The sequence below is a fragment of the Mauremys reevesii genome, linkage group 20, assembly GCF_016161935.1.
Source record: "Mauremys reevesii isolate NIE-2019 linkage group 20, ASM1616193v1, whole genome shotgun sequence".
Lineage (NCBI taxonomy): Eukaryota > Metazoa > Chordata > Testudines > Geoemydidae > Mauremys > Mauremys reevesii.
This window is the reverse complement of record NC_052642.1, coordinates 5,454,569-5,471,486: the sequence shown is the minus strand read 5'-3', so window position 1 is coordinate 5,471,486 and position 16,918 is coordinate 5,454,569. Positions and strand designations below refer to the sequence as shown.

The 16,918-nt window shown below is 48.2% G+C and overlaps 2 protein-coding genes and 1 non-coding gene across 7 annotated transcripts in view; 1 reads left to right on the top strand and 2 right to left on the bottom strand.

Annotated features, from left to right (window-relative positions):
* The window catches only part of AP2B1 (adaptor related protein complex 2 subunit beta 1), a 108,320-nt gene extending 98,829 nt beyond the window's left edge, over positions 1-9,491 (bottom strand). For 2 of the 4 annotated variants that reach the window (XM_039507372.1, XM_039507376.1), the window contains exon 1: positions 2,320-2,454. The gene's annotated coding sequence lies outside the window, so the exon portion shown is untranslated. Of the gene's footprint in view, positions 1-2,319; positions 2,455-2,911; positions 3,020-9,421 lie in introns of those variants that run through there. The other 2 variants (XM_039507373.1, XM_039507375.1) reach the window with 2 other exon arrangements.
* On the top strand, positions 1,801-7,995 carry PEX12 (peroxisomal biogenesis factor 12). 2 transcript variants are annotated; one of them, XM_039507379.1, is made up of 4 exons: positions 1,801-1,817; positions 2,908-3,076; positions 4,727-5,280; positions 6,085-7,995. In XM_039507379.1, the coding sequence occupies exons 2-4, from the start codon at positions 2,951-2,953 to the stop codon at positions 6,482-6,484; spliced, it is 1,080 nt and encodes a 359-aa protein (XP_039363313.1). In that variant the 5' UTR covers positions 1,801-1,817; positions 2,908-2,950; the 3' UTR covers positions 6,485-7,995. The 2 variants fall into 2 exon arrangements, with proteins under 2 accessions (XP_039363313.1, XP_039363311.1); XM_039507377.1 differs by lacking the exon at positions 1,801-1,817 and adding an exon at positions 2,420-2,579.
* Positions 9,492-9,929: 438 nt separating the features above from the next.
* Positions 9,930-10,024, bottom strand: LOC120387607. The gene has a single exon (XR_005590251.1). It is a non-coding gene; the product is annotated as a Z30 small nucleolar RNA (small nucleolar RNA).
* Between the last annotated feature and the right edge of the window lie 6,894 nt (positions 10,025-16,918).

Here is a 16,918-nt window from a genome sequence, read left to right as displayed (position 1 = left end):
ACAGAGACAGAGAAGGATACTCAAAAAAAAAAAAAAGAGGGGAAGGATATAGCATCACTTTGAATTTAAACTCCTGAAGCTCACCACTCGTGGCAGCAATCCCCATAGCTTTCCAAGAGAGGAAGTTGCTACAAGTCTCATTTCATAATTAAAAATGCAGCCTACTTGCAGCTGCAATGTTATTGCTGACACACTGCTTAGGATTTTAGCCCAGTTTGAAAGAGAACTTAAATGTCTTTCATTCACTAAAGTAACAGGCACATTACCAGTTTTATGAGAATTAACGTAGTTCTCATTGTGCTTTAGTTTTCTTACACACAGGGTCTATCACCCTGGCCAGACCCTGCACTGATTTAGTCTGGTATTCTAATAATGGCCAATACCTGGTTATTTAAGGAAAGGCCAGGAACTCAATAATACACATTTAACTAACTGTGCAATGCAACACAGAGGAGGAAAATTCCTTGCTAAACTTCACAGGTGACCTTTATGCCCTGAAGCCTGAGATTTCATTACCCTTATTATTTTAGCTTGCTCAGCTACAAATGTCATTAGCAGTCATAAAATTACTCCGCTCTTATTTAAATCTAGTCACAGTACATGTCTTAATGACCTCCTGATTTGGCAGATACAAATAACATTTAAGACTATTATTTTAATAAGTACCACAGCTACAATATTCCAAATACAATACAAGGCTGCCTTTCCCCAAGGTGCGGAGTATTTTGCTTCATTCTGTTTGAGCTAGCTTCACATATGCTGTCAAAGGCAATTTCCCAGTGGTACACAGTATAATCTGGTTTACTAAGCAAACATATTACAGGGCACAGCTAGTCTCAAGTGAAACCCAAGAAACAAAGAGAGAGACGAGAGCAGTGATTCACAAATGACAATGGTTTCAAGTAACTGTCAAGGAAATGCCAGCTTCTGCTGCACAATTCAAAACAGGAGGAAAGCTGAAACATTTGTAAAGATGGAAAACAGCCATTTTTATTAGCAAGAACTGAGGGATGTTTAAAGATGACCGAGGTTGTAAAGTAACAATAGCTCATCTTTGCCATCCTGGAACCCAGTGTCTAACCAGCACCTGCTAAACTCAGAACAAGTAAACTGGGAATGTTTTTGAGGTTTGCAACAAAAGGCCTATGTTCACTCCCAGACAAGAACAAGAACATGACAAGAAAATACCCAGTAGGCTCTAGTCTCATCTAGCAGCCCTGCTGGCTCACGAGCATGTTGTTCCTTTAAGTGTTTGAAATTCAAATTTAGATTGAACCAGATGTGTCTAATTCAGTGACTACAGCAGGAATAAAGGAATCACTACATCCAGAGACAGTCTTGCACAATAGCCTCAAAGAAAGATGGGTCTTGTAACTGACAAACACTAACCCTGGCCACCCAAAACTCCGTAACAGCAATCTAGAGCCCTATCTAGTTTTGTGCCCAGCCCTGGGTAACCTCAGGGGTGAAGACACTAACCTTCTTAAAATCTAAAAGGGAAAAGTCTCAGACTGAGACAATCTGAGTGGATGATTAATCTGGGAACTCTGGAAAGGGAACAGTCCCAGCTGGTACATAGACGCTAGACACCCTCTGGATCAATGGGTGGGTCCCCAATCTCCCTAGGAAACAGCCCCGGTTTCACCAGATTAAGCTCTGGGCCAGCCCACCCAGGTGTGGGCGCTTCATCCCCCCAGGAACAGCTCCTGGGTGGCGAGGGATGGTCCGAGTGGGGCTGGGCATAGGCAGCGAGTTATATAGGCCTGGGGTGCCCCTGCTCCATCAATATTTAGGAACGTGGGTCCGGCTCCACCAAGGTTTGGGCTTAATGCGCGTCGGGGGGGCCCCACGCTTCGGGGGGGACACGGGGTCCGGGGCGGCCTGGGGTGTTAGCGGGGGGCCTGGCGCTGGCAGCAGCGAGTGACCCGGCCCCAGCCGGCTCCCTCCCCGCCCCCATTCCCCCGACCCGCCTCTTCCAGCTCCCGCCCCCTCCCACGGCGACGCCGGCAGCCGGCGCCAGGCCCCCCGCGGACCCCGCGTCCCCCTGAAGCGCGGGGCTCGGCCCGGCCCGGGGCCGCTCTGGGGGCAGCCCAGGTGCTGGGCGAAGGGGGGCGAGAGGCCGCAGCGGTGGGGAAGGGGGCCGCGGCCTCCAATCGCTCCGCCCGGCGCCGGCGGGGCTGGGAACAAAGGGCGGCGGGACCCGCTCCCCTTCCTGCGCCCCGGGGCCCTGCCCCAGCCGCGCCCCAGGGCGCCTCGTCCCCCCCGGAGCCCCCCCGCTGGGCCTGTTCCGTGGAGCGGGCGGGGCCGGCCCACACTCACCGCGGCGTCGGGCGCAGGGCAGGGCGGGGCGGGGCGAGACACACACACACACCGCTGCGGAGGCGGCGGCCGGGGACGGGAACCGGAAGCGGGGCGGCTCGGAAGACTCAGGGCGATAGAGTTCCCCCCTCCCGCCGCCTAGAGTGTCCGTGCCGCCGAGGCCATAGAGACGCGGCGGGGGGGCAGAGCGTCGCCTCTTGCTCCCGCTTCCGGGGGCTGCTCTGAAGTGGGGCCCGGAGCAGCCCGGGAGCGGCGCGGGGGTAAGTGCGGGGCCGGGCCGGCGAGACCCAGCCCCGCCCCCCCCCGGAGCCTGGTCCCCGAGTGAGACCCAGCCCCGCCCCCCCCGGAGCCTGGTCCCCGAGTGAGGCCCCGAGCTCGGACCTCCCCGGGGCCGCTCGCCAAGTCTGTTTCCATGGCGCTTTTCGCCCATCTGCTGAGACAGCCCAGCTCGCCCCTCCCCCACCCCGGTGCCCCTCCAGGTCCCCCGGGGGGGGCAGGTGCCAGCGTCACGGCAGCTGCTCAGCCCGTTCCCTTGGGCTGGGAGGGACTTTCAGTATTAAATCCCCACTCCTGTTTCCTTTGTCCCAGCTACCGTGGGGGAAGGTCGGGATCCTTCTGCGCGGAGGACACCATGGCGGAGCACGGGGCTCATCTCACCGCGGCTTCAGCCAGCGAGGACAGGCCTTCCATCTTCGAAGTGGTGGCCCAGGACAGCTTGATGTCAGCAGTGAGACCTGCACTTCAGCATGTGGTCAAGGTAAAGACCCCACCCCACCCCCACACTTTAGGGAGGAGGTGGTGGTGGTATCCATAGAGGACGAGAAATGTGAACATATAAAATGCAGCATCAAGTGAGTTTGGTGTTACATTAGGCCAAGTTAAAAGGTATGTGTATTTCACAGGGGGAATAGTACCTTCTAATGTCTCCACCTAGCATCTTCAGCTTATAGCCTTGAAGTCTCAGTGACTGTGTTACTTGATTGCATTTACAAAACTTTACTGCAGCAGTGTTATTTCAAGGAAGGGCATATGCCAGTATTTTCACTGGAAACACCTAGTGGCAGGGGTTTACTACTCCATCATAAACATGTGCTATGGATTGAACCTTAAAAGACAAGGTTTTTTGTCATGATTCTGAAAATAAGTGATAGTGTTCAAGTTGAATCATAATTCGAATGTGTGTCAAGCATGTGCTTGGTGTCAGTTAGCCTATCCATGAGAAGCAGTACAGGCTAATGATTAAAGCAGAATCAGTATCCTATTCCTGGCTCTGACACTGACTCTCCATAGACCCTAGGCAAGTCACTTCATTTCTATGTGGATTGGTTTTTCTATCTGTAAAATGAGGGATAATACAAACCTCACACAGAGGTTGGGAGAGCTAATTAATTAACGTTGGAAAAGCACTTTGGTGATTGTTGAATGGAAGGCCCTATAAAAGGGCAAAGTGCTATTTTAGGATACAGAACTCCTGTGCCTGGGCAGGTGCAGTGGCTCAGTATAGCACACAGATTGTAACCTCTCTCCACTGCTGTTGCTATAATGGCACAGGAGCTGAGAATGCTGGACTCCCAGAAATAAAGTTAAAGGGCTCCTCTGTGTGGAAAGCAAGTTGCCCTGTGGTAGGTACATGACATTTCCTTTGTGCTGTTGAAGAATGGGATAAATTGCATATAATTAGTGCACTGATTAGCACTCCCCATTTTCAGATCACTATGCAAACATTAACTAATCCTCTCAGCAAGCCTGTGAGGGAGGGAAATGTGTTCTCCAGCTGGGGACACTCAAGCAGTGAAGTAAAGTGGCTTGTCCAAAAAAACAGATGAGGTCAAAAGCAGAACTAGGGCTGACTGGCACTCATGAGGTCTTGGCTCAGTGCTTAGATCACCTTTTTCTCTAGCACACAAAGGGATGAGTGCCCAGATCCAAGTCCTTCTGCCTGGACTGTTGCTGACAATGCTACTTTAGTTCCAGACATGGAGTACTAAGGCGTTTATATCGAACAACTGTTCATGGAGGGAAAACACAAATATATACAGTGCATTTGAGTCTCCAGCTCAGCAAGGATACATATGCAGACAGTGTTTTAGGGGGTATACTTTTGTTATTGGGGAATGAGGGGGATCACTACCATGTCCCCTGTGAAATGCCCTTTACTCACCTTTCACCCCTGGAATTCACATCTGGCTTAAGTCACACATAGATACAGTATTGCCGGTCGTATGCTGGTAGCAAACTGAAGGATTTAATTTTCCCCACGGGGCCAAAGTTCTATTAGCCAGTGTCTTATTCTGATCAGTGCTCAAGTCTCTGTTTCTGAACCATTTCTTATACTGGATACATAGGCCATAATTGCTTTAACTGAGTGGCTCTTTGACACCATTTCCTTCCCTGTATCTTATGTTAGGTGCTTGCTGAATCCAATCCTGGCCGCTATGGCTTCCTCTGGCATTGGTTTGATGAGATCTACACCTTCCTGGATCTGTTGCTCCAGCAGCATTTTCTGTCCAGGTGTAGTGCCTCTTTTTCAGAAAACTTCTATGGCCTAAAGAGGATAGCGGTGGGAGACAGCAAGGGGCTGCATCAGCTGGCCAGTGCTGGGCTGCTGAAGAAGCAACACTGGAAGTCTCTGCTCTTGTTGGTTCTCGTTCCTTATCTGAAAACAAAGCTGGAGAAACTGGTCTCTAGTCTGAGGGAAGAGGACGAATATTCCATCCATCCTCCATCATCCTCCTGGAAGCGCTTTTACAGGGCCTTTTTAGCAGCCTATCCCTTTGTAAACATGGCCTGGGAGGGCTGGTTTCTCAGCCAGCAGCTGTGCTATATCCTTGGTAAGGCTCAGCATCATTCCCCACTGCTCGGCCTGGCTGGTGTACGCCTGGTTAGGCTGACAGCAGAGGACATCCAGGCGTTGGAGCAGAAACTAGCAGTAGCCACTGCAAGCCAGCAGCCAGCTCACAGGTGAGTTAGAAAGGAGCCAGACAAATACAGCTTAGAATTATTGCAGTCTTATATGGGAATCTTCGGGCTGTCTTTCTATTCCCAGATGGTGCTTTAACATAACTGTCTCAGTGTTAAGAGGTACCATATAGGCATCAAACAGGGATCCTATTATTGTCAAATATGTTTCCTTTATATTTAAAACCTCAGTGTGACCACCTTTGAAGGGGGGAGCAGAGTCTAGTAGCCTGCCTGTCAGAGTTAACTTCAGAGGTCCCTGGTTCCAAAACTGCCTTAACTTGCAGTTCAGTCTCTGTGACCTGTTCAATCCGTGGGTAGTCTTCTGAAACTGCCACCAAAGTGGGTGAGTGGGACCAACTGTCCACCAGTGGACTGGGACTAGCATTTCTGTTCCTACAAAAATCCTGACCAGAAGGCAATGAGTTCTGGACACTCCCAACCCGAGCCTGCTTTGAAACTAAACCATGGGTTAATTCCTTTGTACCCCAATCCTTCTCAACCCCACTCCTTCCACCTAAAAACTTCAATGGGTCTGGACCTACTTTCCAAGTTTTAAAAAAGTTCTGTGCCCCATGCACCAAATTACACCTCCCTAAAATACCTGTTGTTAGTTTCCTCAGTTGATTCTAAATAATGTAAACATCACACATTTGTAACAAGGTATCTTTTTAAAAAGCAGTAGCTGACTAGCCCTGAAGTCTCTCTGGTATGCAGTTGAGTACTGTCTCTGCACTATTGTCTATCAGCACTATTAGTTTACACAGGGTGCTAATTTTCTGTCTGTACTTTATCTCCCTGCTGCAGCATTAAGGAGCAAGTGCAATCAGCAGTGAAAAAAGCATTGGGAGGAGTTGCCTTATCCCTCTCCACCAGCCTCTCCGTGGGCGTGTTCTTCCTGCAGTTTCTGGACTGGTGGTACTCATCTGAGAACCAGGAGACCATCAAATCATTGACTGTGTTGCCTACTCCTCCGCCACCCGTACACCTGGACTACAGCACAGGCTCACCTCTCTTACCAAAACTGAAGACAGTGTGCCCGTTGTGCCGCAAAATCAGAGCCAACGACACAGTCCTCTCCACATCCGGCTTTGTGTTTTGTTATCGCTGTGTCTACACTTATGTAAAGAGTCACCAAAGGTGCCCCATCACTGGCTATGCTACAGAGCTGCAGCACCTTGTTAAGCTGTACTCCCCTGAAAGCTGAAGGGAGTGCGCGGTGCTGACACTTACAAAGCAGATCCATAATTGGTGCAAGCACTGTATAGTCTAGGTTCTTGTACCTGGAACACAACTTTTGTGCCAGCCAGAGTGTGTACAACACATTACTAGGGCAGGAAAAGGTACAGTGACCATTTATTAGCAGAATAATCAGGCTCTAAGGCACATTTGGACACTAGGTTCAGCAGCAGCACTAGGGTTTTTGCTGCCTTAATTGCTGCTCTATCCAATTCTGAGATGCTAGGGTTAGGTTGAGACTCTCAGCCAGAAGGCTCTGGTGCTGAACACTGTCAAAAGCAGATACGGCCCTAAATAAACCACTGCTCAGCTCCAGCCTGGCATCTCCTAGGTTCCTAAGATTCATCATGTTCTCCTCAGCTCTGCTTCCAGACTATTCAATCTTGGCATTCACAAGGGAGCATTACAGAACAGGGCTAGGCCCACAATTCATGACAATTTGCCATAAATTTAACCCCCCACCCTCCCCAAATCTCCCCTTCGACAACTCAGGGGTGATATTAGCAAGCCAGGCAGCACTAGCCCAAGCCAGGGAAAGGATGCCCTCTGTCTGAATTGGGTTTATTGAGTATATGGACTGAAGCCAGATAAAAACTGGAACCATGCCGATTCAGACTTTATTTAATATATACTCAAATCTGTTAGTGATTACTGACATAGCAAAGCTGCTTCTCTCTTCCTTCCTATCTATCATGATACTGGGAATTAGGCCCTAACTAGACTTATTCCACTTCTGTTATCTAATGGTTTAAACCACTCAAACTGCTCATCTGAAAGTTTATATTTGCATGAACTGAATCAGACTGTAGCTGCTTTCATCATAATATATGAACAGTTGGTGGAGACCCAAAGGTCATAGTAAAATCACACATGGTGGAAATTGTAATCAGGGAGCAGTGCCCTCATACTGAAGAGGAGCCAAGACTTAAGCTGCAGTTTGCCAGTTTTAATTAGGACTGGTGTAGTATAGCTTCATTTAGCACCTTATGTCCATTTGGTCATACTGAAATGTCTCCTTCGATAATCAGCCTGCTTAGAGATCAAAGTTGGCTAGTGGTGATTTTAAGGTGATTCCTGCTTCCACAGCACTTTAGTTGATCTAGTTAAGCACAGGTCATTTTAGCCAGTTGGAAGGAGTGGCTTTTCATGAAGTGTGAACCTTGTTTTCTATTGAAACGACAGAGGGCAGCAGTAGACTATCCTAGCTGGTATGGTATTACAATACATTACAGAAACAGCAATTTAGCCTTCTAACAACGTGCTGCAAAGAACTTGTACAATCTTTTCACATTAAGAGCCAAGGTTTTTTTGTTTGTTTTTTTTAATCCTTTGAGGCCCAAGAAGGGTCCCTAACTCCTGTACCCTGTTAAAATGAAAGCTGTTACCTTAGATACCAGACCAGTGCTAATAGCTACCTCTGCCTTTGGAGGCATATTAATAAGGCAGGCAGGCTCATTTTGCTGCCTCCACAAATACTATGGGATCTACAAATATAGACACTTCACCAGCTTAAGTGAGCTCACGCAAACACACCTTATGGGGGAGGGGGGGAGTCACATTCAGTGGAAGATTATTCAAGATTAAGTAGATTTTACAAGGCTTTTTAATATAGCTCAGATTTGAAATTAATTCATATCATCCATTACATCTTGCTTCAACAAGTATTTCCCAACAGTTGTTACATTTTTTCTGAAAAATTGATAACCCAGTTGCTCCAGGAGAACAATACAACCTTACAACATGGCCAGCCCCAGAAGGCTTGATTACCCAGATCTACAAACGTAGTCCCACTGACTCCAGTACAACTGCTCATGTAAATAAAGGCTACCAGACTGGGGCTAGAGTGTTTATTGAAAAGGTGGTTTTAGGGTTATTTTTTTTTCCAGGGTTTTTTGGTGTCCAATAGTGCTGCTCACTCTCAGCCCGCAGAAGCGAAGAAAACAGTTTGTCTCCTTATTGCGGCTCATGACTGATCACTGACATTTCTGATGAATTATGCTTAATCCTATGGACTTTGAACCTTTTAAGTTAATTTTAAATCAGTGATTCATTAGTGTCATGACCTAAGATTTATATAATTTTAAAGTCAGTACAGTATCTTCACTTAATCGTCCCAGTGAACATTGTTTTGTTGCTAATCAATTAGAGAACATGCTCATTTAAAGTTGTGCAATGCTCCCTTATAATGTTATTCAGTAGCTGCCTGCTTTGTCTACTGCTTTCAGAAAGAGCAGCCTGTTGGAGCTGGCTGGTGGGGGCTTGGAACCAGGGTGGACCGGCGGCCCCCCAGCTCCTATAAGTTCCCCACAGAGCAGGTGGCCATGACAGGGCTCAGGACAAAGGGAGCTTGCCTTTTTAAGTAGATCAGCAAGTTCAGACAGCAGCTGCTGCCAGCAATGTACTTAGAGCGGGGTGAACCTACCTAAAAGGGCAATGCGCATCTCTCTCTGTCTTACACATGGTGTATGTCTCTGTCTCTCTCTGCCATGCTGTCATCATTGCTGTGTACAGTATTAAATTATGTTTAAAACTTATACTGTGTGTGTTATATATATTTATAAATTACACACACAGTATATGAATATGATGTCTTGTCTGGTGAAAAAAATTCACTGGAACCTAACCCCCCCACAATTTACAATTAATTCTTATGAGGAAATTGGATTCGCTTAACATCATTCCACTTAAAGTAGCATTTTTCAGGAACATAACTACAACGTTAAGTGAGGAGTTACTGTACATGACACTGGAACTTCAGTCTGTATTTGCACTTCAATGATTGTCTTAAGTAGAAAAATAAATCTTTTTCTACCCCGGCATCTCTTTCTAATGAAGCAGGCTTTACTTAACTGGTTACATCCTTTATACATTCAGTATTGCTCTAAAATCCCCACTCAAGTCTTACTGTGTTGGATTTGATGCTCCAATTAGTCCATTGTGCTCCATGTGGACAGACATCTGAACATGAAACTATTACCCAGACCTGAAAAAAAATGAAAGCTGAATTAGAACATAGTTTAAAAAGGCCTCATTAATAGCTATGGCATAATTTACTCATTTACAATGTAACCAAGTTTGCATATTTTATAAAAAGGTAAATAAAATGGAAGAACATCCCAAGATTCAATAGGTCATCCTCATTATAAGAAAGAGAACTTAGGAATGTACCCTACTTTCACTATATCCTCAGAAATAAGTCAAGATGCAGTGGTCCCAACACAACTGATTGCACTAACTCATTTTTTGAGTAAAGCTTTACATAAGCAAACACTGGATTCCTCATTTTCCCTCACTAATAGCTCCAGTCAGGATGGCTGCTTAGAAACATAATTCAATCGGTTTAAAGGATGTATAAAAATATTTAGTGTCCAAAGAAAGAAGACTAGTTAATTCTAGATGAATGTAACCAGAATCAGCTCAGAGAGAAGATTACATTATCACACCCTGGTCAGAACCAAGACAAAATCTTGGCAATACCAGGTCAGACTATACTTCACTCATCATTGCTGTAGGCACATCTCACTCTGCCAATACATAACCTACTTTCTGTGGCAAAAAGCACCACTAATTCTAATTCTGAAACTGAAATGCTATTTTTAGACCAGTGATACTAAGACCTCAGTGGTTCAGGAGCCAAACTGACAATCAACATTACCCAGAAGAGCCACAGTAGTATGAATTCATTATTTTCATTTCCTATTTTTAAATATTTTATACATTTTCACAGCAAAATGACTGACCAAGTGTTATTTTGTCAACTACAACTGGTTAGTAACATAGTAAAAGCATCCTGATTGGTTAATAATTAGGTTACACGACGTTTTAATAGCGTGTGTTGCAAAGAGCTGCAGGAGACACATTAAAAGAGACACTGGTGGCTCTCGAAGCTCAATCTGAGTATCACGGTTTTAGACAGTGTTCCCTTGACTTGAGAAAACCCTTCCCAGATCTTCTCTCCTCCCCAGCCTCACTCCAAGATCTTATACGCTCAGGCCCCGTGTACCTGCAGCTGGTAGCTGGGCGGCTGTAGTGCAGCAGTGGCCACAGGCTGAGTGAGGAGCAGGGAGCTGGAGCGACCTTGTGCCCCCGAGCAGGAGCTGGACCTCGGAGCCCGTTTAAACCAGCCACTGCCCTTAGCTCTTCATTCGTGCGGCTGGGGCCGCTCCCCCGGGATCGGCTCGGCCCGCCTGCCCCCGCTGCCGCCCGGCTCCCCAGGCTCCACGCTGCGCTCCGCCATGCGGGTCTACGACCCCACTGGCCCTTCCTGGCCGCCAATCACAGCGCCCCGTCTGGGTCACGGGTCAGCTGACTCCGGAAGTGGGCGTGGCTCTGGAACCTCAGACAGGCGCTGAGGGGGCGGGGCTGGCTCCGGGAGGGGCGGGGCTCTGGAACCTCAGAGCCGCGCTGAGGGGGCGGGGCTGGCTCCGGGAGGGGCGGGGCTCTGGAACTTCAGAGCCGCGCTGAGGGGGCGGGGTCTAAGCAGGAGGGGCGGGGTCTAAGCCGTCGGAAGTGTCCGTCAGCGCCTGGGAGGCGGGAAGTTTAGATCGGTCCCTGGAGGCCCCTCGTCCCGCGGAGCGGATTCCGCAGAGAAGAGCCGCGAGGTGAGGCTCGTTTCTCCCGGGCTGGGAGGGGAGGGGAGCGCGGGCCGGGACACGGTCCGTGCCTGCGGCGGGGCAGAGCTGTTATCCCCGCGGCTGATCCCCTCGGGGATTTCACACCGAGCTCGCCTGGGTCACAAACCCGCGTTCAGCTCCTGGGCAGACCCCCTGCGCGGGGACGGGGGTCAGGTCGGTGAACCCGCCCTTGCAGCTCGCCTGGCGTGTGTGTGACCCGGAGCAGCCACGGTCCCTCGGGGGCCGAGTCTCATTTACACGAAAACCGCTTGACACCGCCCCGGGGTTCTGCCACTGACCTCACGGGGGGGGGGGGGCAGGACTCCAGCCAGGGGTGAGTGTAAATATCACTGACGGCCACTTTACGGCCCTTTCGCACGGGCACTGCCATAGCGGCGATAGTGTGAACCAGACTCGCACCCGTTACTTGTAGGCACGGCAGATCGGAGCTGTGCCGAAAGGCTGGGCTCAAGCAGCTCGTGAGAACGGCCAGGCGGGGTCAGACCAAAGGTCCATCCAGCCCAGGGTCCTGTCCTGCCCCAGAGGGAATGAACAGGACAGGTCATCACCAAGTCAGGAGTCAGCCCCTTTCCTTTTCCGGGTGGCATTTCTCCCTCCCCCACCACCAACCAACGTTTGGCTCTTTCTCTTTGAGGACAAGCTGCTAACCTTAGAAACTGACCTGGTGACAAGGAAACAGGTGGGCAGTTCGGTATTGGGCTCAGGGTTCATAGTGTGATGTGATCACAGTCCTGAGCACGAGCACTCTGCTAACACCGGTTTCCTGTTATTTCTGAGACTTCTTCCACACACAGCAACAAAGAATCCTGTGGCACCTTATAGACTAACAGACGTTCTGCAGCATGAGCTTTCGTGGGTGAATACCCACTTCTTCAGATGCAAGAAGTGCATTTGTTGCTTTTACAGATCCAGACTAACACGGCTACCCCTCTGATACTTCCACACACAGAAAGCCAAGATCCTTGAAAGCAAACAATGTAGCAATTCCTGTAAGCAACTCGCCCTCCCACACTCAGAGTTTCATACAGGAGCTCTGCAGTGTCCTAGCCCCAGCTAGAGCTCTTAACTGCCCTGCAGCCTGGGTGTGGAATATAAATTCATCAAAGGAGCGGGCTGGTCTCTGCTTGTGCCCCTGGGGCAGGGAGTCACCATTTTGTTTAAAAACGGAGTCCGAGTGATTAAGATAAGAAAGAGCTAGTAATTAAATTAAGGATCTGGAAGTGAATTCCCAGAATGCAGGGAACTCAGATGAAATACAGCCAAGCCCTCTGAGCCAAGGTTACATTCGGAAAAGAGGGAGATGTGAGGGGGATAGGTGAAAAGAAGGGGCCTAAACCAAGGGAAGGGTGAGCAATGGTATAGCAAGGTGCCCACTTGACCTGTGGTAGTTATGTGGCCCCATCACTGTAGTATCTGAGCACCTCACAAAGTCTAACCAATTTCTCCTCACAGACCCTCTCTTGGTGAGGTAGAGCTGTGCTGTTATCCCCACTATACAAATGGGCACTGAGGCACACACAGACTAACCACCACATTTTCAAAGGTATTTAGCGCTAGGGTGACCAGACAGTAAGTGTGAAAAATTGTGACGGGGGTGGAGGGTAATAGGAGCCTATATAAGAAAAAGACCCAAAAATCAGGACTGTCCCTATAAAACCGGGACATCTAGTCACCCTATTAGGCACCTAGTGGGATTTTCAAAAGTACCTAGAAAGTTAGGTGCTTTGTAAACCCCACTAGATGCCTAGCTGCATTTTGGGGTGCCTAAAAACCTTTGTAACACTGGCCTGAGAGCATTCAGCAAGTCCCTGGGGAAATAGAACCCAGGTCTCTGCGGACTAGTTTTCTCTCCACTGAACCAGCCTTTCTCTCTGTTGCGTGCTGTAAAAAAAGCCTCTGAGCCTCCCAGGCTATTGGGAAGGAGGATGTCATGGTTGACAGCATGAAAAGCATCACAAAGGTCAGGAAGGATGAAGAAAGAAATAGAGAGAGAATGAGAGTCAGATGAAAGGAGATAATTTAACCCCCAAGGGGTGGCAGGTTCTGCCCCATGCTGGGCTGTAGAGCAATGGCTGCTGTGAAATTTTATTTTTTAACCAAAAAACATTTTGTTGTGTCATTTTTTGTTCTGAGTTTGGGAAAAAGGAAGGAATGAGAACGTGTTGTATGAGTATCAGATGTGTTTATGCCTCAAATTCTTAGGGTTTAAGCTGTATTCAGGCCAATTCCAGAACAAAGAACAAATTGCATCCGTAGTATCCATAAAGTCAACTATCATTGTCATAGTTTGTATTATTTGTGATATTGTATTATTGTGTCCCTGGCCTCTATTTGCCAGAAGCAGAGAATGGGTGACAGGGGTTGGATCACTTGATCACCTGTTCTGTTCATTCCCTCTGAAGCACCTGGCATTGGCCACTGTCAGAAGACAGGATACTGGGCTAGATGGACCTTTGGTCTGACCCAGTACGGCTGTTCTTATTCACTGACACCATGTGCTCACTCAGCATTGTTCAGAATATGCCAGAAAATATAGTCCCTGAGCCAATGCATATAAAATATGTAGCCCTGGATAAGATGGCTCTAAGATAGTTAAATATGAAGTGTATAATTATTGAACACATGTTAATATCTATGAGTGGAGGCACTGGTGGCAATAGAAGTTTTACCTGATTAAGGACTGGAAGATTTGACCACCCAACTTTTTTTTTCGAGAAGAAGAGCTGCCCAGAGCTCCTGGGCCTGTTTATTTTCCTTTCCTGCCTGCAGTGGCCCTGCTATGCCTCCGAAGACTCAATTTTTTCTCAGCTTTAAAATGTGGAATTTTCTTGGTGTTTGGTTTTAAATATTCGCCTGTGAGAACTGCAGCTCAGTCATTGTGGTGGTGTTCTGGAAAGTAACTAGCCTTTAAACAGAAGTGAGCAGTGTTGCCAACTCTCATGATTTTGTCATGAGTCTCGCGATAATTATTGTTTTCCTTAAAGCCACAACTCCTGCAGCCAAGTGGATCTGTGATGATTTCAGCCTTCATTCTTAAAGAAAAAGTGAGTTTCTAGCCCTCGTGGCTGTGGAGGAAGATTCAAAATGTGACCCAGTGCACCCTCAAGGCTCAAACAGCAGAAAGCAAACAAAAAGAACACCAAATCTGTTATTTTTAAATAATCTCATGATTTTTAAGCCAATCTCATGATTTTTGGTGAGCCTGACTCATCATTTTTGAACATTTGGGGTTGGCAATACTTTGAAAGTGTCAGTTTCACTCCTGTTTAAAGTCAGTTTCTAGTCTAGTATTTGTAGTGAGCTATCACCCCTAGAGCCCTAGGCAGGTGCAGTATGAAGTTACGGGGCCTTTCCCTAGTAGGGTGTTTCCAAACGTTAAATGATCTATTCCAAGCTTGGTGAACTGCAAAAAGTAAATAGCCTAAGTGATAGAAAGTAATCTAGATTTTTGTACAGTTGTTTCCATTGTTGTATTCAAGAGTAGAGTATGCTTTAAAATTTTAAGCCTAATCAGTGTCCCTTAAGTGACGTGACACAAAATGTCAGAACATGTTAGTATTAGAGCTGAATGGGTCGTCTTCTTCTTCTTCACTCCCTGTGGAGCATAAGGCGCCAACCACTCTCCTCCATTCATTTTGTTCTTGAGCGAGACAGCAGATTTCATCCCACTTCATTCCCATACCTTTCATTTCCTCTTCAATGGTCCTTCGCCACGTCCCCAGTGGTCTACCTCTCCTCCTTCTTCCTTGTGGTGTCCATCGTAGGGCAATACGAGGGTGTCTGTCAGCATCCATTCTCAACACATGCCCCAGCCACCTCCATCTTCGTTGTTTGGCTTCATCCACTATATTGTTGATGCCTGTTAATCGGCTCACTTCAACATTGGTGATACGCTGCGGCCAATGTATGTTAAGAATTCGCCTAAGACACCTTCCTTCAAAGCCCTGAAGCCAACTTTCTATCTTCTTGTTGGTCCTCCATGTTTCCGCCGCATAGAGCAACACAGAGCGGACGTTTGACCTGTAGATCTCTACCTTGGTTTTCATTTGCAAGATGGTTGACCTCCAAATATTCTGAAGTCTATAGAATGCATTTGCTGCAAGACCGATTCTGGTAGATATCTCCTTCTGAATATTGCCGTCTAGTATTTATTTAATTTTCTTTCTGTATACAGCAATTAGATACAGTGCTCCTGTCAGCTACTTTCTGAATTATTGTCTGCAAAAAAAAAAAAGTAGTTTTCAGGTGCCTAAGTAGCCCATGTAATCACAGTTAAAGTTGCCCACCACCACCAAAATCTGAAATGATGTCGCTGCATGAACTTCTTTAATTCTTTTTTAAATCCCATTATAGTTTTGGACTTCACAACATCCCCTGACAATGAGTTCCACAGTTCTCATCTGCTTGTTTGGCAGATTCTCACACAGCCACCTCCATGTCTTTTCCCATGCAGCCGCCTTGGCATGTTACAAGCTCCCTGAGCTCATCCACAAGGTCCCTGCTCTGTCCACATTCAAGTCCCTCCTAAAGACCCACCTCAGCCATGCTGTCTAGAGTGACTCTTGTTGATTTTTAAATAAAAAGTTTGTAAGTTGCCTGTTGTTATTTCCCTTCCTCAGACCTCTGTTCGTAGGTAGGGAACTCCTCCTATCAGGGTCTGTCCTCATTAAGTGTTTTTTTGGAAAGCACTTAATGTATAGTTGTGACGCAGTGGGGGGTTTTCTTGGTTTTTCTGTGTTTTCCAGTGGTTTGCATGCACAGGGGATGGGACTCAGTGTCCCTGGGTGGGTAGAGCCCACCTGGATGCAGGGGGACTGGGATGTGCCGTGCTGAGAGAGGCCAGGCCTGAGGCCCTGAGAGTTTCCTGTGCTATGTTCAACTCTCAATAAACCCTCCTGTTTTACACTGGCTGAGAATCGCTCCGGGCTAGAAAACAGGGTTGCATCAACCCCTTCGGGGGTGAGGAGGCCCGGAGGGTCCAGAGCACGTGGAATCCCTGAGGGGACCCATGGCAGAGACAGACGTGCTAAGGCTCAGAGAGGTGCAGCTCCAGGAGGTGGAAGGGCCTGACCCTGGGAGAGAGTGGACCCCCAAGGAGGGCTGTTGCACTGAAAGGGGCACCCCACACGGACCGCACGGGGCCAAGAGTGGGCGCGATCTGTGAGTCCGTGACAATAGTAGGCACCACTGCAAATAACTAATGAAGAAGAAGAGGAATAAATCATCCTTGGGTCTGGCTCACTGCTTGTCTCAGAGTGGGTTGGGCACAGGACGTGTGGCTGTACTCTGAAAAGTGACTATGTCAACGTATCACTCACTCCACACAGCAGGTCAGCGCAGTATTCAGAGTCACGGCTGCTGACTTTAGTGTTTAACTTCTAATGGGAACAGGGTGCCCAAATCTTTCTGGGAGTTTTGAAAATCCCATCCTTCATCTTCAGATACTGTACAAACTAATAAATCCTCACATCCTCCCAGTGAGGTAGGTGGTATTCAGGGCCGGCTCCAGACCCCAGCGCGCCAAGCGCGCGCTTGGGGCGGCATTTTGCCGGAAGGGCGGCAGACGGCTCCGGCGGACCTTCCGCAGTCATGCCTGCGGGAGGTCCACCGGAGCCGCGGGACCAGCGGACCTCCCACAGGCATGACTGCGGAGGGTCCGTTCGTCCCACGGCTGGGGTAGACCTCCCACAGGCATGCCTGCGGATGCTCCACCAGAGCCGCGGGACCAGCGGACCCTCTGCAGGCACGTCTGCAAGAGGTCCCCCGGA